A 24,273-nucleotide genomic window follows, 5' to 3' on the forward strand; every position below is an offset into this window, starting at 1 on the left:
CTTTCATATAAGAATTTTTAAGTGTTTATTTCAGAATCATTATTTTAAGCCATTCCACTGTTAATAACCCTTTAAAAGTTGTTTAAAATGGTTCATGAAAGACTTCAGAATTTTAGGTAATCATCCAGTTGCTATTAGTCAGGTCTGGTTGTGCTTTGTAGTTTGGAGAAAGAAGAAGGCTTTAGAAACCTTGGCTCCTTTTAAGCTTTTGTCAAGACAGAAGTAGGGGAAGTCTTGGGGAGCCCTTTGCTCCGTGGGGTCAACCAAAGACCTATAATTCTCAAAAAGTGTGTGCTTGTTTTATTTTCTTGTGATCCTTTGTTCCCTTCTCCTGACATTCTAGCTTATAAAAAAGTAGTATATAACATAATAAATAGAATGTTAAATTTAAGACTAGTGTATTTTTATTTTTGGTAACTGTAAGAACTAATTGTTTTAGAATATCATAATTAAAATAGCTTATCTTCTCTATAATTTCTTAATTTTTATAGTATCTTATTGTCAAATAAATTACAATTTTCATAGAACTATGAATTATACATTGTTGAATGCATAACTATGCATTGTAATGCTCTTTTGCATCTTCTCTTTTCAGAAGTTTTCTTATTGTCCTCTTGGCATATGCTTCTGGAATAATATTCACCATGGTTTTGGATGACCTTCCAAACTTAGAAGACATCTATACTTCCTTGTGTTCATCAACAATGGAAGACTCGGAGATGGATTTTGACTCTGGACTAGAAGATGATGACACAAAAAGTGATAGTATTTTGGAGGATTCCACAATTTTTGTGGCCTTCAAAGGAAATATAGATGATAAAGACTTCAAATGGAAATTAGATGCAATATTGAAAAATGTGCCCAATTTGTTACACATGGGTAATTTGCTTTAATTATTTTTTCTTCCTGTTACTGTTTTTGAAATGTTTGCCCTTCCATGGTTATCTTGAATTTTATAAAGCAAGTTTGCTAAATTGGGTCCAAAGGCTGAATTTAAGCACAGAGGTGGAATTTTAGGATTTTAAAAATATACATGTTTTCTTTCTTTTTAAGTACATAGAAGAACTGAACATAAAGTATTGCTTATTATGGAAATTGTTGAATAATCTTCTCTAGTGGATAAAAGTAATTCTCAAGACCCAAATTTATTTGTTTTTAACTCTCTGGTCTTCATTTTCCTTACCTGTAAATTGAAAGGGTTAAACTGAATCCTTAAGGACCCTTAAAGCTTAGAAAACTTATTATTCCGTGAGTCTGCTTATAATGTACTTTAAATTTATTCCTTTAACTTTTATATCAGAAGTCACTAGCTGACAGCTTGCTGGATCCAGTCTGCAGCCATTTGTTATTTGGCCCACATTAGTGTTTGAGATTTAGTTTGTTTTCAGTGTTTAAGTTTCATTGCCAGTGCTTTAAAAATTGAGATATATTGCATGACAATCCAGATTTTTACATTTGTCTTTAAAAATAGGAAGATCTAATAACACTGAGTTCTCCCTCTTTCCCAGATGGTACTAAGTAGCAGCTGCTTCTGAGAGCAGCCCCACTTCACCACAGTTCCCATCTGGCTTCTTCACACATTTAGATTACCTGTCCATATCTTACGGGCATTTGTGGTTTTGAACCTTGATTTAGATGTTCTCTATTCTAGTTAGCACAATTATCTAATCCCTTCAGACATAATGAAAAGCCTAGATTTATTCCTTTTATCACAAATCCTAAATTGATCAAGAGCTAATTAGCTTTCTTTTAAGGCTTGGGGGTTTTATCTTTTGAGATTTGTTATCTGGACGGAAGCTGTTGTTGTACAAGGTTCTCCATAGTTATGCGTTATTTAGCATACAATTAAGAATTTTTCATGTAGTTATCAACATTATTGTAACCATAATCATAGTTATATATTATAAAGGTCTAGCTGGGCCTGAAATTGTTCATTGCTCTTCATTAATTACCACATTTTTCTGTTGTTTACATATTGCTAACTCAATTTATTTATGGCTTTCAAATAAATTACCAAACCTAGGCCAGGCACAGTAGTTCATGCCTGTAATCCCAGCACTTTGGGAGATTGAGTTGGGTGGATCACTTGAACCCAGGAGTTCAAGACCAGCCTGGACAATATAGAGAGACCTCATCTCTACAGAAAATACAAAAATTAGCTGGGCATGTTGGCGTGCGCCTGTAGTCCCAGCTACTCAAGAGACTGAGGTCGGAGGATCACTTGAGCCCAGGGAGGTCAAAGCTGCAGTGAGCTCTAATAGTGCCCCTGCACTCCAGCCTGTGTGACAGAGTGAGACCCTGTCTAAAAAAATAAATAATAAAGGTGGGCGCAGTGGCTCATGCCTGTAATCCCAGCACTTTGGGAGGTCGAGGTGGGCGGATCACTTGAGGCCAGGAGTTTGAGACAAGCCCAGCCAACATGGTGAAACCTCACCTACTAAAAGTACAAAAATTAGCCAGGCGTGCTGGCAGGCGCCTGTAATCCCAGCTACTCGGGAGGCTGAGGCATTGCTTGAACCCGGGAGGTAGAGGTTGCAGTGAGCAGAGATCATGCGACTGCACTCCAGCCTGGATGACAGAGTGAGACTCTGTCTCAAAAAAATAAAAATAAATAAAAAATAACCAACTCTAGATTTATGATGCTGTCAGATTATATTCTTGGTCCAAAAAATATTTTAAGTCAAATCTCTCAAATATGGAAGTTCAAAAAGATTTTGATAAGATATAACTGTTATGAATATGGATTTTTCTGCAAGCATATTACAAGTGTTAATACCATAAGCAAATTTGATGTTTGTGTAGAATATGTACAAGATTCCAACACACTTCAGAGTGGGAAGAAGTCCTGCAGTGTCTGTGATTGGTGGAACCAGGATCCCCAAACTTCCTGCCTTTTGCTGTTTGGAGGCCTACGTGTAATGGAAAGGAAATTGCCCTGAGAATCAGAGCTGGGTTTTCATGTCATCTCTGATGCTACTAGTTAGCCACAGGATTCTGAGCAAATCACTTAGCCTTTCTGGGCCTTGGTTTCCTCTCCTGTAAAATAGTCTTGGACTAGATATTGTCTAATCTTTTCTAAATTCCTGTGATTGTGTTATCTCATTCCTTTTAGCAAGTTTTCCCTTTTTTTTTTTCCACATTACAACAAGTGAACTCCATGTCTGGAAAAGTTAACATTCAATGTACAATGGTTTAAGAGCTGGAAGAGGCTTTAGGCAACATGTAGGCACTTTCCTCTATCCATAGATATTTCTCATTTTGAGAAAGGATATTCCTCTATGACCGTTATCTCTTTTTTCCTTCTTTTCACAGGTGTTGAATGACCATTATCTTAATATTAGAATGTATAACTGAAGGATACAGAAGATTCAGTTTAGCTGAGTTAATAACAAAAGAGAAAATTGTTTTGCCTGAGGTTGTTAAATAACTTTTTTTGTTTTTTATTTATTTTTTGAGGCAGTGTCTCACCCCATCACCCAGGCTGGAATGCAGTGGCATGATCTCAGCTCACTGCAGCCTTGATCTCCCAGGCTCAAGCAATTCTCCCACCTCAGCTTCCCCAGTAGCTGGGACTACAGGTGCGCGCCACTGCACCTGGCTAATTTTCTGTTTGTTTTTTGTAGAGATGAGGTCTCACTATGTTGCCCAGGGTGATCTCAAACTCCTGAGCTCAAGTGATCTGCCCGTCTCGGCCTCCGTAAGTGCTGGGATTACGGACATGCGCCACTGCACCCAGCCAGATAACTTTTTTATCAGCTAACTGTGCCTGGGATTTGCTTTCCAACCTGTAAAATGTAACTACAATTAATAGTACCTCTTCAATTACTTAACTTTTTAAAAAAGTATTTTTTATTGTATAATACACATAACATAAAATTTACCATGTTAACCATTATTAAGTATACAGTTTAGTGGAAATTAAATGTACTCATAATGTTGTGCAACCATCACCACCATGTGTTGCCCTCTTTTCTCTTTTTTTTTTTTTGAAACGGAGTCTTGCTCTGTCGCCAAGGCTGGAGTGCAGTGGCGCGATCTCGGCTCTCTGCAAGCTCCATCTCCCGGGTTCACACCATTCTCCTGCCTCAGCCTCCTGAGTAGCTGGGACTACAGGCGCCCGCCACCACGCCAGGCTAATTTTTTGTATTTTTTAGTAGAGATGGGGTTTCACCGTGTTAGCCAGGATGTAACTCTTTTCATCTTGTAAAATTAAACATCTCTGGCTGGGTGCAGTGGCTCGTACCTGTAATCCCAGCACTTTGGGAGGCCGAGGTGGGTGATCATGAGGTCAAGAGATCGAGACCATCCTGGCCAACATGGTGAAACCCCGTCTCTACTGAAAATACAAAAATTAGCCGGGCATGGTGGTGGGTGCCTATAGTCCCAGCTACTCGGGAGGCTGAGGCAGGAGAATTGCTTGAAGCCGGGAGGCAGAGGTTGCAGTGAGCCGAGATTGTGCCACTGCACTCTAGCCTGGCGACAGATTGAGACTCCGTCTCAAAAAAAAAAAATTGAACATCTCTAACCATTAAATAACAACTCCCCATTTCCTCCTTGCTCCTAGTCCCTGGAAACCACCATTCTACTATCTGTTTCTAAGATTTTTGACTACTTCCTTCATATAAGTGGAATTTTGCCTTTTTGTGACTGGCTTATTTCGCTTAGCCTAAGATGCTCAAAGCCCATTCATGTTGCATAATGTGGCAGGATTTCCTTCCTTTTTAAGGCTTAATAATATTCCACTGTGGCCGGGCGCAGTGGCTCATGCCTGTAATCCCAGCACTTCGGGAGGCCGAGGTGGGTGATCATGAGGTCAGGAGATCAAGACCATCCTGGCCAACATGGTGAAACCCTGTCTGTACTAAAAATACAAAAATTAGCTGGGCGTGGTGGCATGCACCTGTAGTCCCAGCTCAGGATGCTGAGGCAGGATAATTGCTCGAACCCAGGAGGCGGAGGTTGCAGTGAGCCAAGATCATGCCACTGCACTCCAGCCTGGTGACAGAGCAAGATTCTATCTCAAATAATAATAATAATAATAATAATAATAATAATCCATTGTATGTATATACCATATTTTACTGATTCATTCCTCTGTCAGTAGACATTGGGTTGCTTCCACATCTTAGCTATTGTGGGTAATGCTGCTATGAATATGGTGTACAAATATCTCTTTGAGACTCTGCTTTCAGTTCATTTGAGTGTGTACTCCGAAGTAGAATTGCTGCATCATGTGGTAATTCTATTTTTAATTTTTTTTGAGAAACTTGTTTTCCACAGCAGCTTGTATCGTTTTACATTCCCACTGACAGTGCACAAGGGTTCCAGTTTCTTTTCTTTTTTTTTTTTGAGACAGAGTCTTGTTCTGTCACCCAGGCTGGAGTGCAGTAGTGCAATCTTGGCTCACAGCAACCTCCACCTCCTGGGTTCAAGCGATTCTCCTGAGTAGCTGGGACTACAGGCGTGCACCACCATGCCTGGCTAATTTTTGTATTTTTGGTAGAGATGGGGTTTTGCCATGTTGGCCAGGCTGATCTTGAACTCCTGACCTCAAGTGATCCACCAGCCTCAGCCTCCCAAAGTGCTGGGATTATAGGTGTGAGCCACCGTGCCCCGCGGGTTCTATTTCTCCATATCTTCACCAATGTTTATTTTCTGTGGTTTTGATAGTAGCCCTGGTAATGGTTGTGAGGTGGTATCTTATCATTATGATTTGCATTTCTCTGATGATTAGTTATGTCAAGCATTTTTTCATGTGCTTATTGGCCACCATTTGTGTATCTTTTCTGGAGAACTGTCCTTTACCTTTTTTTTTTTTTTTTTTTTGAGACGGAGTCTCACTTTGTTGCCCAGGCTGGAGTGCAGTGACGCAGTCTTGGCTCACCACAACCTCCGCTTCCCAGGTTCAAGCAATTCTCCTGCCTCAGCCTCCCGAGTAGCTGGGACTACAGGTGCATGCCACCATGCCCAGCAAATTTTTATATTTTTAGTAGAGACGGGGTTTCATTATGTTGGCTGGGCTAGTCTTGAACTCCTGACCTCGTGATCCGCCTGCCTCGGCCTCCCGAAGTGCTGGGATTATAGGCATGAGCCTATAATCCTATATTATTATTATAGGCATGAGCCTATTCTATTAATTTAAACTTAACCTCTCTCTTCTCCATCTTATTGCTTTCCATTTATTCATTGCCTGTGGTGTGCCAGGTACTATGCTAGATTTTTTGCATATATTATCTAATTTTGCACTCAAAAATCATATGAAGTAGTTTTTTCATAGTTTTAGAAAAGAAAAAGATAAGTTTCAGAAAGGTTAAATAGCTCGTTCATGGTCCCCCAGGTGCTAAGTGGCAAAGCCAAGATTAGATTTGAGTCTGTAGGTCCAAAGCCTATGCTCTGTTAGCTATTCCAAGCTGGTGCTCCACCTTATTCTTTTGCTCTTTTGGTTTGTTTTTTAATTCCATCTCCTCTGGTGGCTAAAAGATTATTAATATAATTCTTTTTCTTTCACAATCAAGAGTCCAGCAAGCTAAAAGTACAGAAGGTGGAGCCCTGGAACAGCGTGCGTGTGACATTCAACATCCCCCGGGAAGCAGCAGAGCGGCTACGGATCCTTGCTCAGAGCAACAACCAGCAGCTTCGGGATTTAGGGATTCTCTCCGTTCAGATTGAAGGTCTTTTACTTTGCCATGTGCCCATCTAGACCAGAATCATTACAGCAGTAGAATATAGCATGATTTTCTATGCTGCTTTGTCTGTTCCTCTGCTGTTGTGTTTCAGAATGCCAAGCGACTCATGTAACTTGTATTTTACTTTGCAGCACCTTAGGATGAAGAGGGACTGACTGAGGTTATTGCTGGGTCCTGATGGTCTTTAGCATCTGTAGCCTTGGACTCCATTCCTTTGGCTAATTTTGACCATCGGTCTTTCAGACTTTGATTTTACTGGCATCCTGACTAGGAATTGATTTGTCTTATTTATTTATTTAGTTGTGTGGTTTTCTTTGTTATTGTTTTTGTTTTTAGAGACAGTGTCTTTCTATGTTGCCTAGGCTGGACTCAAACTCTTGGCCTCAGATGATCCTCCCATCTCAGCCTCCTGAGTAGCTGGGACTACACCTATACCACTGCGCCCAGCTTAACATATAATTTAATTTGCTTCCTTCCTTCCACCAAATAAACTTTAGTATTTTCTTTATTCATCTAACAGATTATGAAGCCTTCAACAGTCCTTTCCTTTTGTAGCAGTGTTCATTTTCTTTTCTTTTTTTTTTTTCTTTTTTTTTTTTTTTTTTGAGACAGAGTCCCAGGATGGAGTGTAGTGGCGTGATCTCAGCTCACTGCAACCTCCATCTCCCAGGTTCAAGTGATTCTCCTGCCTCAGCCTCCCGAGTAGCTGGGATTACAGGCACGTACCACCATGCCCAGCTAATTTTTGTATTTTTAGTAGAGATGGGATTTCACCATCTTGGCCAGGCTGGTCTCAAACTTCTGACCTCAGGTGATCCACCTTCTTCAGCCTCCCAAAGTGCTGGGATTACAGGCCATCACGCTGGCCCGCAGTGTTCATTTTCAGTATTTTTACCAGAATGATCTTTTTCAAAATGAGAATTGGATGAGCACGTGCATGTGCACACACACACACACACACACACCCCTATACCCCTATACCCCTACACCCCTAGATTAAAATCCTGCTATCTCTTGGTATTATTCAAAGAATGAAGACCAAACTCCTTACCATGACCTCAGGCCTTGCATGGTCTCACCTCTACCTTCCTCATCCAGCCTTATCTTGTATAACTTTCCTCCCTTGCCCCCTGTGTTTCAGCTTCTCAGCTTTCTCTTCCTCCTGCCACAGGTCCTTTGCATTGATGTCTTCTCTAAGTGAAATACTGTTCCCTACCAGCCCCTCTTCCCCTAGTTCATGTCTGCTCAGCCTTCAAGTATCAGCTTAAATCTTGAGGATGTATTTTCTGAACTCCTTTGGCAAGTCAGAGTCCTTTGCTGTGTGCTCTCACAAAAGTTTGTTTCTCTCCCTCAGATCATTTATCTCACACTTTCATTAGAGCAATTATTTGATTATTGTTTTATCCCCGTAGACTATAAGCTTTAGCATTTGGAATACAATGATAAATATTGTCCTTACTGTTATAAACTCGGAAGAGCTTATAACTTTAGTAAGGAAGACAAACCTGTGAGAGATGTAAGTACCTACCATGTGTGGGGGAGCTCTTTGGAAGCTCAGTGAACTAGAACCCTCTCTTCCCCTCCTGTGTTGATACAACCAGGTGACAACCAGCAATTCCAGCTTTCCCTTCCACTGAAGTCCAGGTCCTCCTGGCCCTGTGCTTACGTAGAACCGAAATGCTCCATGAAACCTCAGCAGCCGAGGTCATCATTTTGTTTATAGGAGTGAGACACATTTTATGCAGTCTAGCATTGTAGGTTGCTGTGCCCTCAAAGGGGCAATACCAACAAACAAATTATTTAGAAAGGGTTATATGTAGATTGAGAAATGGGATAAATTTCACCATTTGATAAATGAGAAAATAGTGGCTTAAGCAATACCACTTTAATTTGAAAAATGTGGAACTATCTAAAAGGATCCAGAAAAGTACAATTAATTCACAGCAATCTGTAGGATGAACTATTAGGAAAAGTGGACGTCGAACAACTATTGGATAAAATAACAATATGTGGGCTGTTTATACTTTAAGGAATACATAAGTGGTTTCTTTAAAACCCCACATGTTTTGTGGTCTCTGTTACCTATTTAAAGGCTTCAAACCCTTAATTGATAGCGTTTTTCACTGGAGAAAGAAGTACCAGTTTTATTTCTTAAGCAGACCTACTTCCTAAAAGGATAAAATGCTGGTTCTCCCTTAACGTTATAGCCATAAATTCAAACATGAGTACTAGCAAGGAAGCAAATAGATAACATATTTTAAGAAATTATGAAATTCACATATGACAATGATTATCACAATATAGAAAGAGTTCTTTAACTTTTAGGCTACATGTGTGTCCCAGATGATCTCTGTTCCCACACTCCTGGGAATTCAGCAGGAGTGAAAGTGATGGCAGCAGCTATTGCTTTTGTGGAACTGGGCTGTTGATTTTGTAAGTTGTAAGAAGGAATGTTGGCCAGCCACAGTGGCTCACACCTGTAATCCCAACACTTTGGGAGGCCGAGGTGGGTGGATCACTTGAGGGCAGGAGTTTCAGACCAGCCTGGGCAACATAGTGAACCCCGTCTCTACTAAAAATATAAAAATTAGCCGAGCATGGTGGGGTGTGCCTATAGTCCCAGCTACTCGGGAGGCTAAGGCAGGAGAATTGCTTGAACCCAGGAGGTGCGGTTTCGGTGAGCCGAGATCACACCACTGCACTCCAGCCTGGGTGACAAGAGCAAAATTTTCCTGGGTGGAGGTTGCGGTGAGCCGAGATCACATCACTGCACTCCAGCCTGGGCGACAAGAGCAAAATTTTGTCTCAAAACAACAACAACAACAAAAAAGAAGGAATGTTGCCACTATCGTGTCTGCTGCAAGGCTTGAGGGACTGGTGCTCCTGACAGTCCATTCTCCATTGACGAATACTCCCTGTACCCTTCCTTTTTTAAATTTTGGCCAGGGAATTGGGGAAACATCTTTTTTGAGGACATTTTGTGCCCCCTCTGTAAATTTATGGTGATCTAAAGCAGTAGTCTGCTAACTTTTTCTGTAAAGGGCCAAGAATAAATATTTTTGGCTTTGCAGGCCATAAGATCTCAACTCAACAAGTACTCAGTTCCGTCTTGTAGGGCAAAAACAGCCATAGGTGATATGTAAACAAGTAAACATGGCAGGATTTCAATAACACTTTATTTAAATAAACATGCAGTGGGCTGCATTTGGCCCACAGGACGTAGTTTGTGGACCCCTAATTGGCAAGTTTGGGAGCCAGTAGTGTTCTCTTTGACACGAATTAGCATATATGCAGTTGGCAAATAGGGGAATGATAGCAGTATGGTGTGGAAATTCTGTTTATTAATATGTGATTCTTTTTCTTAGGTAAGAGGAGCTGGAATAGTAGAAATAGAATTATAATTATCAACAAGAAAAAGCTTTTCACTCAGCTGTTGCATGTGTGGGAGTCTTTTCAGCTCTATTAAAATTAAGAATGAGAGTGTATATTCGTGTGCCTTCCTGACGTGCATCCTCCAGCCTTGTGTGGCTCTCAGCTCATGACAGGTTGCATTTCTTCCTGTGCCCACCTTAATGGCAGCCCCACTGGCTCAGAACTCCACTACATCTGCATTATCTCAGCACCTTTAACCAGGCATTTCCGCTTCATTTTTTCTGGTATTTTGCCTCCACCAGTTACTGTTTTTATTAGAGCTCTGGTTACAAAGTCTCATAGGTTTTCAGTTTGCCCTAACCCTGTTATTGTCAGTATGAGATTTGATAAATGTGAGGTTTTCCAGGAATTAATTTGTCATATAGAAAAATGTCTATAATTCTTTGTAAGGTTATAAGATGACCATTTATATTTAATAAATAGCTAATGAGCACCTGCCACGTACCAGGCACTATTTTATGTATAAATGATATAGATGGTCATGTAATTTATCATCTAAATTAGGACACTTTTCTTTCTTTTTTTTTTTTTTTGAGACAAAGTCTCACTGTGTTGCCTGGGTTGGAGTGCAGTGGTACAAACACAACTTACTGTAGCCTCAGCCTCCTGGGCTCAAGCAATCCTCCCACCTCAGCCTCCTGAGTAGCTAGGACCACAGGTGCGTGCCACCACGGACCTGACTAATTTTTCATAGAGACAGGGTCTCACCATGTCGCTAGTCTTGAACTCCTGGTCTGAAGCAGTCCTCCCACCTTGGCCTCCCAAAGTGCTGGGATTAACAAACGTGAGTCACCATGCCCAGCCTAAATTAGGACACTTCTGAAAGTGAAAGAGAATGCTATTAATTATTCTGGAACAACAGATGTGAAGGAACAAGGACAGACTTGTAATTAACCCTGTATAGTGATGGGGGAGACAAGCAAGAAAACGAGTGAGTGAATGATTACATGGAATGTGCTCTGCAGAAATAACAAGATGTTCGGAGATAAAAGTTACCTAACCTTGGATAAGATGGTTGGTAGAGGCCTTTTTGGGCATGTGACACTTAAGATTACATGAAAATTGAGAAGCTAGCTATGCGAAGAGTGCAGAGAACTGTTCTAGGCAGAGGAAACCACATGAGCAAAGGCCTTGGGGTGAGAAGCAGCCTTGTGTGCCTAAGAAACTAAAAGGAAACACTGGGGCTGAATCCTTGCTATTGAAGGAGAAAAATAGCATGAGATGAGTTTAAAGAGGTAGACAGGGCTAAATATGGGCAGTCCAATATTGGTAGCCACAGACTGTATGTTGCTTTTGGGCACTGAAAATGTGGCTAGTTAAAACTGACATGCGCTGTGAGTATAAAATACATATTGCATTTTGAAGATTTGGTATTCCCCAAAGGAATGTAAAATATCTCAATAATTCTTATATTGGCCGGGCTGAGTGGCTCACACCTGTAATCCCAGCACTTTGGAAGGCTGAGGCCAGGAGGATTGCTTGAGCGCAGGAGTTTGAGACCAGCCTGAGCAATATAGTGACACCCTGTCTCTACAAAAAATTTAAAACTGAAAAAAATTAGCCAGGCATGTTGGCATATTCCTGTAGTCCCAGCTACTTGGAAAGCTGATGTGGGAGGATCACTTAAGCCCAGTTAGGTCATTGCTGAACTGTGATCTCACCAATGCACTCCAGCCTGAGCAACAGAGAGACCCTGTTTCAAAAAATAATAATAATTTTTACATTAATTACATGTTGAAATAATACATTGAATGTATTAAGTGAAATAAATGATAATTTCATCTGTTTCTTACTGTGGCTTCTAGAAAATTTTAAATTGCATATGTGGCTCATATTATATTTCTGTTGAACAACACTTGGCTAGGTAGATAATTTGAGGCCTTGTATAGGCTTTTAAGAAGTTTGGCCTGGCCGGGCACGGTGGCTCATGCCTGTAATCCCAGCACTTTGGGAGGCCAAGACGGGCGGATTGCGTGAGGTCAGGAGTTCAAGACCATCCTGCCCAACATGGTGAAGCCCCGTCTCTATTAAAAATACAAAAATTAGCCGGGCATGGTGGCAAGCACCTGTAATCCCAGCTACTCGGGAGGCTGAGGCAGGAGAATCACTTGAACCCAGAGGCGGAGGTTGCAGTGATCTGAGATCGTGCCATTGCACTCCAGCCTAGGCAACAGTGCAAGACTCCAACTCAAAAAAAAAAAAAAAAAAAAGAAGAAGAAGTTTGGCCTTTATTTCTAAAATAGTGGGAAGCAATGGACCTGTTTTAAGCAGAGGAATGATACGAACTGATGTCCTTTTCCAGAACAACATTCTTTCTACTTAGAATATCTTAACAAATTTTGTATATTAATAGTTCCCTTCCTTTAGTGGAAACCCTCATGACCTGTATTCTCCTCTTTTATGCCTGACTTCTAGAGGCAAGCTAGAGCATCTAGTAGCTCCCAGTGTTTCCTTCCTTTTTGGTAGGATGTTTGTTCCCTGTGACCAGTAAACCTCCCTGGTTAAAATAGACATAGAAGGTTGACCTAGGCCAGGCACGGTGGCTCACGCCTGTAATCCCAGCACTTTGGGCGGATCACAAGGTCAGGAGATCGAGACCATCCTGATAAACATGGTGAAACCCAATCTCTACTAAAAATACAAAAATTAGCTGGGTGTGTTGGCACGCGCCTGTAATCCCAGCTACTCGGGAGACTGAGGCAGGAGAATCGCTTGAACCTGGGAGGTGGAGATGGCAGTGAGCCGAGATCGTACCACTGCGCTTCAGCCTGGCGACAGAGCGAGACTCCATCTCAAAAAAAAAAAAAAAAAAAAAGGGAAGGCTGACCTAGATCAGTGACAGGACAGAGGAAACTGCCATACCTCATTAACTTTCTGTTTACCATCTGACCCTGTGAATCAGAACCCTACAGTATAGAAGGACTTGGGTGAGTGCAGCCTTTCAGCTCAGCAGCCACAGACTAGCTATATTTTAACTCTCCACAAGGTGGTGCTCTCTTATAATAACAGTAGTCAAAATTTTGGGTTAAGTGCAAGAAACATTCTGTTGCTTGTTTCAGAGACCTTTTTATCATTGGACCAAGTAAGATTTAAGTTGCCTCTAAGTTTAGAGTCTACTTAATTGGAACACTTCTAGTAACATTACCTATGAGGGTACCGTGAAGCTCAAATAAGATAAAATTAAAAATCCTATACAGGCCGGGTGCAGTGGCTCACGCCTGTAATCCCAGCACTTTGGGAGGCCGAGGTGGGTGGATCACATGAGGTCAGAAGTTCGAGACCAGCCTGGCCAACGTAGTGAAACCCCATCTCTACTAAAAATGCAAAAATTAGCTGGGCGTGCTGGTGGGTGCCTGTAATCCCAGCTACTCGGGAGGCTGAGGTAGGAGAATCCCTTGAACCCAGGAGACGAAGGTTGCAGTGAGCCGAGATCACGCCACTGCACTCTAGCCTGAGCGACAGAGCAAGACTCCGTCTAAAAAAAAAAAGAAAAAAAAATCCTATACATACTTGGACATAGTGATGTGCGCCTGTGGTCCCAGCAACTCAGGAGGCTGAGGCAGGAGGACCCCTTGGGCCCAGGAATTTAAGGTGGTGGTGAGCTGTATGACTGTGCCACTGCACTGCAGCCTGGGTGACAAAGTGAGACCCCCATCTCAAAAAACAAAAACCTATAAAAATATTGGTCCTGTCATTAGGTGTCTCAGAAAGTAGATTTGTAGCAACCTATCTCCTCTTCATTGCATGATTTTTTTCCTGCTGGAAATATGTTTATATTGCAGTTATTGAATGGAATTGGTATTTTGTTCACAAGTGTTAGTGTCCCCGCAGCAGTATAGGTTCTTTCTTCATTAAACCTACTTATATTTAATATCTACCTTCTGATCATAAATTACCAAAAGGAAGTCTAGGATTTTGAGAGTTTTTGAGAACATTTTCTTCCATAACACACACACACACCCCCCACACACACAATTGTAAGATGGTTGAAAATAAATATTCAGAGTTCCAGGATCTCTATTGATACTAAGCATCATTCATGGTCACCCTGCTTCCCTATTACAAGTAAGAATTGGTTATATCTCCTTGTGCTTCATGAAACCTGCTTAGATGGGTTGAAGAAAGACCCATCTACATTGAACCCACCATTTTTCTGGTGGTAAACTAACCATAATTCTTCAAAAGCACAGAAAACTAAAGCACTTATATAGCTGTCTATAAACAAAATTTGCATTTTATTCTAATGATTTCCATTTTATCACTTGACTGTCATTTTCAGGGGAAGGTGCTATTAACCTGGCTTTGGCTCAGAACCGAAGCCAAGATGTGAGAATGAATGGACCCATGGGAGCTGGAAATTCAGTTAGGATGGAGGCGGGATTTCCTGTGGCAAGTGGTCCAGGTAAGACCTCCCACTCAATTGTATGACATTTTACTAGTTTCCTTTTTTGGCTTATTTGATCATTTGAGCCCTGCAAGATAGGTGGGGGTTCGTGGCATACTTACATCTCTTTGCTGAATCAGGAAAACTAGACATGAGTCATTCCCAGAGGCTAGGGGTCACAGCATGAAGCATCTTTGCAATCTTTTGGTTTCATGCTTAAAGGTTGATGAACACTGAGCCATGCAGCAAACATTTATTGACTTCCTGTTGTGTGACAGGACCTGTGCTGTTGGAAATAGAAATGAATGAGACATTTTCTACCCTCATTATTTTCATAGTACAATGGAGAATGTAGCTTTCCAACTCCCACTTTCTCTGAGGCGGAGAATATCTGTGAATTGAGTTCTTGTGTGCTTATGTAGAATCTGAAGATGTATCTGGGAGAATATGTGTTTTTATGTGTTTAGAATTTGAGAGAGTTATAAATTGCTTCCTTTTCTAGTAATCCTGAAATTTCTTCTTCAGAGATTGAACTCAATATTCTGAGATTGAATCTCAGAATATTAGAATTGAGTTGGCTGTCATTTAAAGCTGAGGAAGCTGTGGCTTCCTCACATAAAGGAAGTGATTTGCCCAGGGTCAAGGAGCGATAAACTAGTATCACAGATCTTCTGACTCCCAGTTCAGTGCTTTTTTCGCTGCACTAGTGGCTTTCAAATTTTTTCAGCTGCAGGACCCTTTATTCAAATAAAATAAAAGCACAGCTGCTATGGTTGAAGCAGAGTAAGAACCTGCTTACCGAGTCATTCCCCTCCCACTCTACCAGAGTAGCTGTTGGAGAAATGCAGCAGTATAGAGGAGCTCAATTTATAAGATGCTAGTCTTGGCCGGGCACGATTGCTCATGCATGTAGTCTCAGCACTTTGGGAGGCTGAGGCGGGTGGATCACCTGAGGTCAGGAGTTCGAGACCAGCCTGGCCAAGATGGTGAAACCCCATCTCTACTAAAAATACAAAAATTAGCTAGGTGTGGTGGCAGTCGCCTGTAATCCCAGCTACTTGGGAAGCTGAGGCAGGAGAATCACTTGAACCTGGGAGGCGGAGGTTGCAGTGAGCCGAGATCGCACCCTGCACTCCAGCCTGGGCAACAGAGTGAGACTCTGTCTCAAAACAAAACAAAACAAAATGCTATTCTGAACTGTAGCTAATGAATTGATCATAGAATTGGAACTAGGTTTTTATTCTGGTACTACCGTTTACTGGTTACCTCAAGCTAGTTACTGTACTTCCCCAAGCAATACTTTCTTCACATATAAAATGAAATAATAATACCTACCATCTTTTGAGCTCATGCTTGAAGGTAGAAGAGCCCTGAGCAGTGTAGCAAACATTTCCTAAGTTCTTGTTAGGACTTAGGAAGATATATATGTCAGGACCTGTGCTGTTGGGCTGTTGTGGAATACCATAAAATAGATGTAAAATATCCAACCTGGTATTGTTTACATAGATGTAGTTCCCCACAGAAGTCTGAGCATTTGGTGTTAAGGTAGCTTTATGAGAAATGGTAGATGACACTGTTGCCACCACTGGAAGGACATGGGCCAGAAGCAGAGTGGGAAAAGCCTAGCCAAGTTAGATATAGTTAATGAAAGAATGAATAAACCTGGGACGAGCATCAGGAAATCTGGGTTCTAGTCTCAACTCTTGGCCAAAGGACTTAATATTTACTGACCCTAGTTGCCTATAAACATCTTTAATTATGTTCTGGAAACAATGCTAGAGATCCTTTCTAGGCTTAAAATGTTAAGACTCCACTTAATTGTTATTAGTACCCTAATTACAAGCTCTCTTAGGCTAGTATCTGGCAAATAGCAAGCATGTTTACTAAGTATCTCTAAGAAGTACATGTAAATTATAGTGCTTTTTTTTTTGAGACAGGGTCAAGTGTTCCTCCTGTCTCAGCCCTGCAGTAGCTGGGACTACAGGCGTGCGCTACCACACCCAGCTTTGTTTTGTTTTGTTTTGTTTTGTTTTGTTTTGTTTTTTGTAGAGACAGGGTTTTGCCATGTTGACCAGGCTGGTTGAACTCCTGGGCTCAAGTGATCTGCCCACCTCAGCCTCCCAAAGTGCTGGGATTACAGGCATGAACTGAGCCACCGTACCCAGCCAATTATGGTGCTATAGTTGGAAACTGAGAAGCTTTAGGTTGAAATCAGGTTAGATTGGTATTTAATGAAGGACTCAGATTGTGATAATGTATATAGTATAAAGTTTCAGGAATAATCAATTAGTAATGACCTGTAGTAACAGTAACATTTTAACCCCCAAGATATCTCTCTTTACTGCCAAGCGTATTTTAGGATTGCTTTTCTCTGTTGTCTATTGAGACTTGAAGGATGCAAACAAGGTTTAATATTAGGTTAAACTGAACAGCTAAATTTTTCTAGGGAAAGAGACCTTAAATCCCCTCTAAAACAATAATAAGTAACTTTAGAATTGTGTATCTACAACAGTTGATTTTTCAATTATTCTTAGTACTACTTTCTTCCCTTAGCATGGGCAACAGAAAGTTAGCTAATAAGCAAGAGTCTTTTGCAACTGAAACTAAATCCATAGCCTGTTTTTTTTTTTTTTTTCATAGCCTTATAGAATTCCCAGATTTGTGGGGATAATATAGTAGTCATTTAATTCAAGTTTCCCAACTTCAACACTATTGATATTTGGGGCCAATAATTTTTTGCTGTGGGAGGCTGTCCTGTGTGTTGTGGGATGTTTAGTAGCATCCCTGGCTTCTACCCACCAGATGCCAGTAGCACCACTACTTCCCTGCATTTGTGCCACCTAAAAATGTCTCCAGACATTACCAAATGTCCCCTGGGGGACAAAATTTCCCCTAGGTGAGAACCTTGGATCTTGTGCAGATTCCCATCTAGTACTGGAATGCATGTTATAGTGTCACTATTGGACATGTAGTCAGCATATACTTGAAATTTTCAGGGATTAGGAAGCTCATGATGGACCAAGAAAACCTGTTTCTTTTTTTTTTTTTGAGACGGACTCTCACTCTGTCACGTAGGCTGGAGTGCAGTGGCACGATCTCGGCTCACTGCAAGCTCTGCCTCCCAGGTTCACGCCATTCTCCTGCCTCAGCCTCCCAAGTAGCTGGGACTACAGGCGACCGCCACCATGCCCGGCTAATTTTTTTTTTGTATTTTTAGTAGAGACGAGGTTTCACCATGTTAGCCAGGATGGTCTTGATCTCCTGACCTCGTGATCCTCCTGCCTCGACCTCCCAAAGTGCTGGGATTACAGGCGTGAGCCATCGCGCCCAGCCAAAAACCTGTTTCTTATCTCATGAGACTTTTCTCTTTTTTTTTTTTTTTTCTTGTGAAGCAGTCTCACTCCATCACCCAGGCTGGCGTGCAGTGGCGTGATCTCAGCTCACTGCAACCTCCACCTCCTGGGTTCAAGCGATCTCTCACCTCAGCCTCGCGAGTGACAGGTGCCACTACGTCCGGCTAATTGGCTAATTTTTGTATTTTTAATAGAGATGGGGTTTCACCATGTTGGCCAGGCTGGTCTCAAACTCCTGCTCTCAGGTGATCCACCCGCCTGGGCCTCACAAAGTGCTGGGATTACAGGTGTGAGCCACTGCACCAAGCCCTCATGAGAGCTTTCTTAACTGTCTAACTACCATCTTTAAAAAACCAGGTGCGATTCCTCAGAAACAAATCCAGTTTCAACAGATAAACATTAGCCTAACTGTCCTCTGCAACTACAAAACTTAAAATATAACTTTTTTTTTTTTTTGAGACAGAGTCTTGCTCTGTCACCCAAGCTGGAGTGCAGTTGCGCAATCTTGGCTCACTGCAAGCTCTGCCTCCCAAGTTCAAGCAATTCTCTGCCTGCCTCACCCTCCCTAGTAGCTGGGATTACAGGTGCCCACCACCATGTCTGGCTAATTTTTGTACTTTTAGTAGTTTCACCGTCTTGGCCAGGCTGGTCTCGAACTCCTGACCTCAAGTGATCCACGCGCCTCAGCCTCCCAAAGTGCTGGAATTACAGGCATGAGCCACCGTGCCCGGCCTATAACATTTAATATGTAGCTGGGTGGCTGGGCGCGGTGGCTTACGCCGGTAATCCCAGCACTTTGGGAGGCCGAGGTGGGCAGATCACAAGGTCAGGAGATGGAGACCATCCTGGCTAACATGGTGAAACCCTGTCTCTACTAAAAATACAAAAAATTAGCCGGATGTGGTGGCGGGCGCCTGTAGTCCCAGCTGCTTGGGAGGCTGAGGCAGGACAATGGCGTGAACCTGGGAGGCGGAGCTTGCAGTGAGCCGAGATCCGGCCACTGCACTCCAGCCTGGGTGACATAGCAAAACTCCCTCTCAAAAAAACAAACGAAAAAAAATGTAGCTGGGCTTGGAAGCAGAGGGGTGGGGAAAGTAGAGGAACTCCCTAGGGCAAAAAAAAAAAATGTCAAAGGTGAATATTTAAACGGCAGTAAACAAATGAGATTCTACAGGGTCCAAAGCATTTGGGGTTTTTTTTTTGTTTTTTTGTTTTTTGTTTTTTGTTTTTTTTCCGAGACGGAGTCTCGCTCTGTCGCCCAGGCTGCAGTGCAGTGGCGCGATCTCGGCTCACTGCAAGCTCCGCCTCCGGGGTTCACGCCATTCTCCTGCCTCAGCCTCCTGAGTAGCTGGGACTACAGGCGCCCGCCACCACGCCCGGCTAATTTTTTGTATTTTTAGTAGAGACAGGGTTTCACCGTGTTAGCCAGGATGGTCGCGATCTCCTGACCTAATGATCCGCCCGCCTTGGCCTCCCAAAGTGCTGGGATTACAGGCTTGAGCCCGCGCCTGGCCAGCATTTGGGTTTTAATGGCCGGGAAGGGATAGAAGATAAAGCCTTGGGTCAACAGGAAGAAGCAAGTTAGAATTCAGAATTCCTCATGAAGCCAGAATTTTCAGTGAAAGATAGATTAGGAAAATGTCACCCTCTGGCATAAGGAAATTAATGGGAAATTTGTCTATGTTCGCCGGGGCTCTAGACGTTAGATGGGAGAATGGGTGTTGTGGAATTGTCTTCTCTACCCTCTTGCATTTTGGACATTTAATATGTTAGTGAATACCCATTAACAGCCAGGCTAAGTCATTAACATTAGGTAGGTCTAGACTGGTGATAACTGTTGAAGCTGTGGAGGGGCATATTTTCTCAACCCAAGTCATTGCATACTTCTAGTTAAAGCCTGATATAAATGAGCTTATATTCTGAATTTATACAATTTAGGATTAGATTCCCTCCCTCTAGAATTTTAGGTAATAGGAATATCAGGTATTAACAATTATGAAAATCATAAGAAAACAAGACACTATCAAAACATAAGGAGAGATGGGGGGAACAGAACTTACAGAAATTTAAAAATCATCAAAGTGGATAACTTATTCAGCAAATTAGAAATAGCTGGATTGAAAGGTGAATTTGAATAAATCACTCAGGATGCGCAGAGAAAAATAAAGAGATGGAAATATGAAAGAGGTCAAGAGACAAGAAGAATAAAATGAGAAGGTTTAACATATGTTTGAAAAGAGTTCCTGAAGAAGACAAAGAAATTGAGGAGGGATGACAGTCAAAGAGAGAATGGCTAAAATTTTTCCAGAATGGATGAAAGATGTAAGTCCTCAGATTCAGAAGCCCAGTAATCCTGAGCACTACAAAATAAAAATAAATCTACATCTAGACACAATATTGTAAGACTACAGAACATTGAAAAACAGAATGTTAAAAGCAACCCAAAAGAAAAGACCGATTATTTACAAAGGAAAGACTATCAGCTTTTCTTGATTTCTCAACAGCAGCATTGGAGGCCAGGAAACATTGGAATAATTTTTTCAAAGTGCTGAGGATATAATTGACAGCCTAGAATTTTACACATAGCTATACTATCAAGAGTAGTATGAAATAAAGAGCTTTTCAAAGAGACTAAGAGAATTTACCATTAACAGACCCTTGCTAATTGAACTGCTCAAGGATGTACTTCAGGAAGAAGAAAATTGAACCTAAGATGGAAGAAATAAGATCTAAGAAGGAATGGTGAGCTAAATAATTGATAAGCATGGGGTAAATCTAAATAAGCATTGACTTATTTAGTAATAATGATGATCATATATGTCTTTAAACTTTAAGTCAGGTATGTCTGTTGACATTTTAAAGATACCAGTAAAATAATATGAATGGAATGTATAACTTCTAAACTAGTAGTGGAGGATTAAAGAGGAAGACCATGATGAAAAAAATTAATTCAGGAAAATAGGAAAACAGCATAGAAAAAAAGGGTAAATAGAAATCATAAAATGACAAAATAAATCAAAATATACTAGTAATTAACAATAAAGGTAAATGGATTATGAACACTGATGAAATGATTAATCAGAATAGTATTCTCAGGTTTACCTATGTGCTGTTACAGGAAACACATAAAATATAAGGACTCAGAAGATTCAAAGTTAGAAAGATAGAAAGATTAACAAGGTGATTATTAACCAAGAAAAGTATAATAATATTTTTATCAGATAAAACAGACATTAAAATAAAAAGCATCACTGAAGGTAAATAGGGCCACTATATAATGTAAAAGGAAAAATTCACCAGGAAGTTGCTAAACTCTTATGTACTTAACAATCTAGCCTCAAGACATTTAAGAATTGCATGTAAACAGCAAACCTTAGGGGAGATTTAACACACCTCTGTGAGTAATTGATGGCCAAGTTTGTAAAAAATTAGTAAGGACAAAGGAAAGCTTGAATAACAAAATACTTTTTATATAATGGACATATATAGAAACCATGCAGTCAGCCGGGCACAGTAGTTCACGCCTGTAATCCCAGCACTTTGGGAGGCCGAGGCAGGCAGATCACGAGGTCAGGAGTTCGAGACCAGCCTGGTCAACATAGTGAAACCCCGTCTCTACTAAAAATACAAAAATTAGCCAGGCATGGTGTCGTGTGCCTGTAGTCCCAGCTACTCAGGAGGCTGAGGCAGGAGAATCGCTTGAACCCGGGAGGCAGAGGTTGTGGTGAGCCAAGATCGTGCCACTGTACTCCAGCCTGGGCAAAAGAGTGAGACTCCATCTTGGAGAAAAAAAAAAAAAAAAAAAACATGCAGTCATAATTCAAGAATTCTTAATATTTCCAAGCATAAATGGAAAATTTATACAAACTGACCAGGGATTATTCCAAGAGCAAGTTTCAGTAAATACCAAATATTAATATCACATAGATTCTGTTCTCTGACCACAGTGCTGTTAGGTCAAGTCAGTGGCAAAAAAAAAAAGCATAACCAAAATATCTCATATTTTTGGAAATGTAAAAATGCATTATAAATACTTAGTGATTTAAAAAAGCAATCCTGATGGAAATTAGACAATATTTAGAATGGAATTATGAGAATAATATATACTGAAATTTGTGAGATGTAGCCAATTCAACACTTCGAAGAAATTTTAAGCCTTCAGAAATTTATATTAATGAAGAAAGAACACCAGCTGAAAATTAACAAGCTAAGTATCTGACTTAAGAATTGAGCAGAGCAGTAAGTTATGAGGGAAATAATACAGATAAGAATAGAGATAAGTAAACTATGAAAAAAGCAACAGAACAGCAAAACCAAAAGATTCTCCTGCTTCAGCCTCCTGAGTAGCTGGGATTACAGGCGCCCACCACCACGCCCAGCTAATTTTTGTATTTTTAGTAGAGACGGGGGTTTCACCATGTTGGCCAGGCTGATCCCAAACCCCTGATCTCAAGTGATCCACCTGCCTCAGCCTCCCAAAGTGCTGGGATTACAGGTGTGAGCCACCGTGCCTGGCCTAAAAGATGTTTCTTTGAAAGTACAGCTAAAACTGATGAATGTGGTAAGACCACCAAAGAAAAAAAGAGGGCACAAACAATGTAAAGAATGAAAAAAATACAAATTTTAAAAGGTGAATATTATAGTATTTGAGTTATGTATCATTTTTTAAAAAGAATAGAAAAAATATATTCCACAATTAACTATGCTAATTTTAGTGTTGGCAAAATTATAATTTAATAAAAATTGACAATAAGACATTGAAAACTTGAAAAGTCTATAGCCATTTAAGAAATTGAAATAAAAATCTGTTTCCCTGTTAATAATTAGTATGACCTATAGGCCCAGATGGTTTTACAGGAAAGTTTTATCAAACATTTAAAGAACAGATACACACATTCTTCCAGAGCATAGAAAAAGAAGAAAGATGCTTTCCAACTCATTTTGAGGTTATTTTCACCTCGATGCCAAAAATCAAAATGTCACAAAATCTGCCCTTCAAGCTAAATGTCATTTTCTTTTTAGAATTTTTCATTGTTCTCTTATTCGTACCTCAACATTCCTAAAAGTATGCTTTGGCCTACTTACTCCTGCAAGATGCTCCATGACAGAGAATTCTGTAGCCAAGGAAAGGAAAAGAGAATAAGTATAGGCGGTTGTCACTTTTTTTTTCTTGAAGACAGACTCTTGCCCTGTTGCCTAGGCTGGAGAGCAGTGGCATGATCATAGCTCACTGCAGCCTCAAACTCCTGGGCTCAAGTGATCCTCCTGCGTCAGCTTCCTAAATAGCTAGGAATCCAGGCGCTTGCCACCACACTGGCTGATTTTTTTATTTTTTGTAGAGATTCGGTCTTGCTATGTTGCCCAGGCTGGTCTCAAACTCCTGGCCTCAAGCAGTCCTCCCACCTTGGCCTCCAAAAGCTCTGGGATTACAGGCATGAGCTACCATGCCTGGCCTGTTCTCACTTAGGAGCATAGATGATAAATTCAGAAAAGTTTAGCAGTATCAGAAATTTTCAGATATGGAGAAAGAGGAGTTCTCAAACTGCTAGTTTGAGTATAAATTGGTATAACCACTTTTGAGAGCAGTTTACCAATATCTAGTAAAATTAAAGATGCTTAGACTTTAAAACCTAGCAATTCTAAGTATGTAGTCTAAAGACACTCTCATATGTCCACAAGAATTCAGGACAAATACACAACATTGCAAACGTAAAAGAATAAAGGAAAAATAAAACCTTAGTATTCATCAGCAGAAGGGTTGATATATGGTTCTGTACAATGGAGCCTTTATAACAGTCAAGAGAGATGAATCTCAAAAAATAACATTAAGTGAAAAAGGAAGCTGACAATGCATATAGTAAGGTGCCATTTATACAAAGATTAAAAGCATACAAAAAATGCTGTTTATCTACAGAAAAAGTGCAGTTTACCTACAGATACAGAAAAGGTCAATAAACATGAACAGAACTGTTAACTGCAATTGCAATAAGAGGGAGGAAGTGGAATGGAAGGAGTAGGGGGCTTCTGCTTTGTCTACATATATATCTGAAGGACATAAGAGCAAATTTTTTCAGTTTATAAAAGGTAGATGGTGGGTGTAGAAACTTCCAGGCCGGTGCAGTAGCTCATGCCTGTAGTCCCAGCACTTTGGGAGGGCTGGGCTGGAGGATCACTTGAGCCCAGGAATTCGAGACCAGCCTAGGCAACATAGCGACCCCATCTCTATAAAATATAGAACGATGAGCTGGGCACAGTGGTGTGTGCCTGTGGTCCCAGTGGCATGTGCGCATGGTCCCAGCTACTTGGGAGGCTGACTTGGAAGGATCACTTGGGCCTGGGAAGTCGAGATGGCAGTGAGCTGTGATTGTGCCACTTGGCAGACTGGGCAACAGAGCAAGACCCTGTCAAAAAAAACAAA

The 24,273-nt window shown here is 41.0% G+C and overlaps 1 protein-coding gene across 3 annotated transcripts in view; it reads left to right on the forward strand.

Moving 5' to 3' along the window:
- The window catches only part of NCOA6 (nuclear receptor coactivator 6), a 113,939-nt gene that overhangs the window by 45,535 nt on the left and 44,131 nt on the right, over positions 1–24,273 (forward strand). For all 3 annotated transcript variants that reach the window (XM_030825203.1, XM_012511984.2, XM_030825204.1), the window contains 3 exons: positions 596–879; positions 6,516–6,671; positions 14,398–14,520. In XM_030825203.1, coding sequence (XP_030681063.1) covers positions 645–879; positions 6,516–6,671; positions 14,398–14,520 — 514 coding nt within the window. In that variant the 5' untranslated portion in view covers positions 596–644. The remainder of the gene's footprint in view (positions 1–595; positions 880–6,515; positions 6,672–14,397; positions 14,521–24,273) is intronic.

The sequence above is a fragment of the Nomascus leucogenys genome, chromosome 13 (assembly GCF_006542625.1).
Source record: "Nomascus leucogenys isolate Asia chromosome 13, Asia_NLE_v1, whole genome shotgun sequence".
In the NCBI taxonomy this organism is placed as follows: Eukaryota; Metazoa; Chordata; class Mammalia; order Primates; family Hylobatidae; genus Nomascus; species Nomascus leucogenys.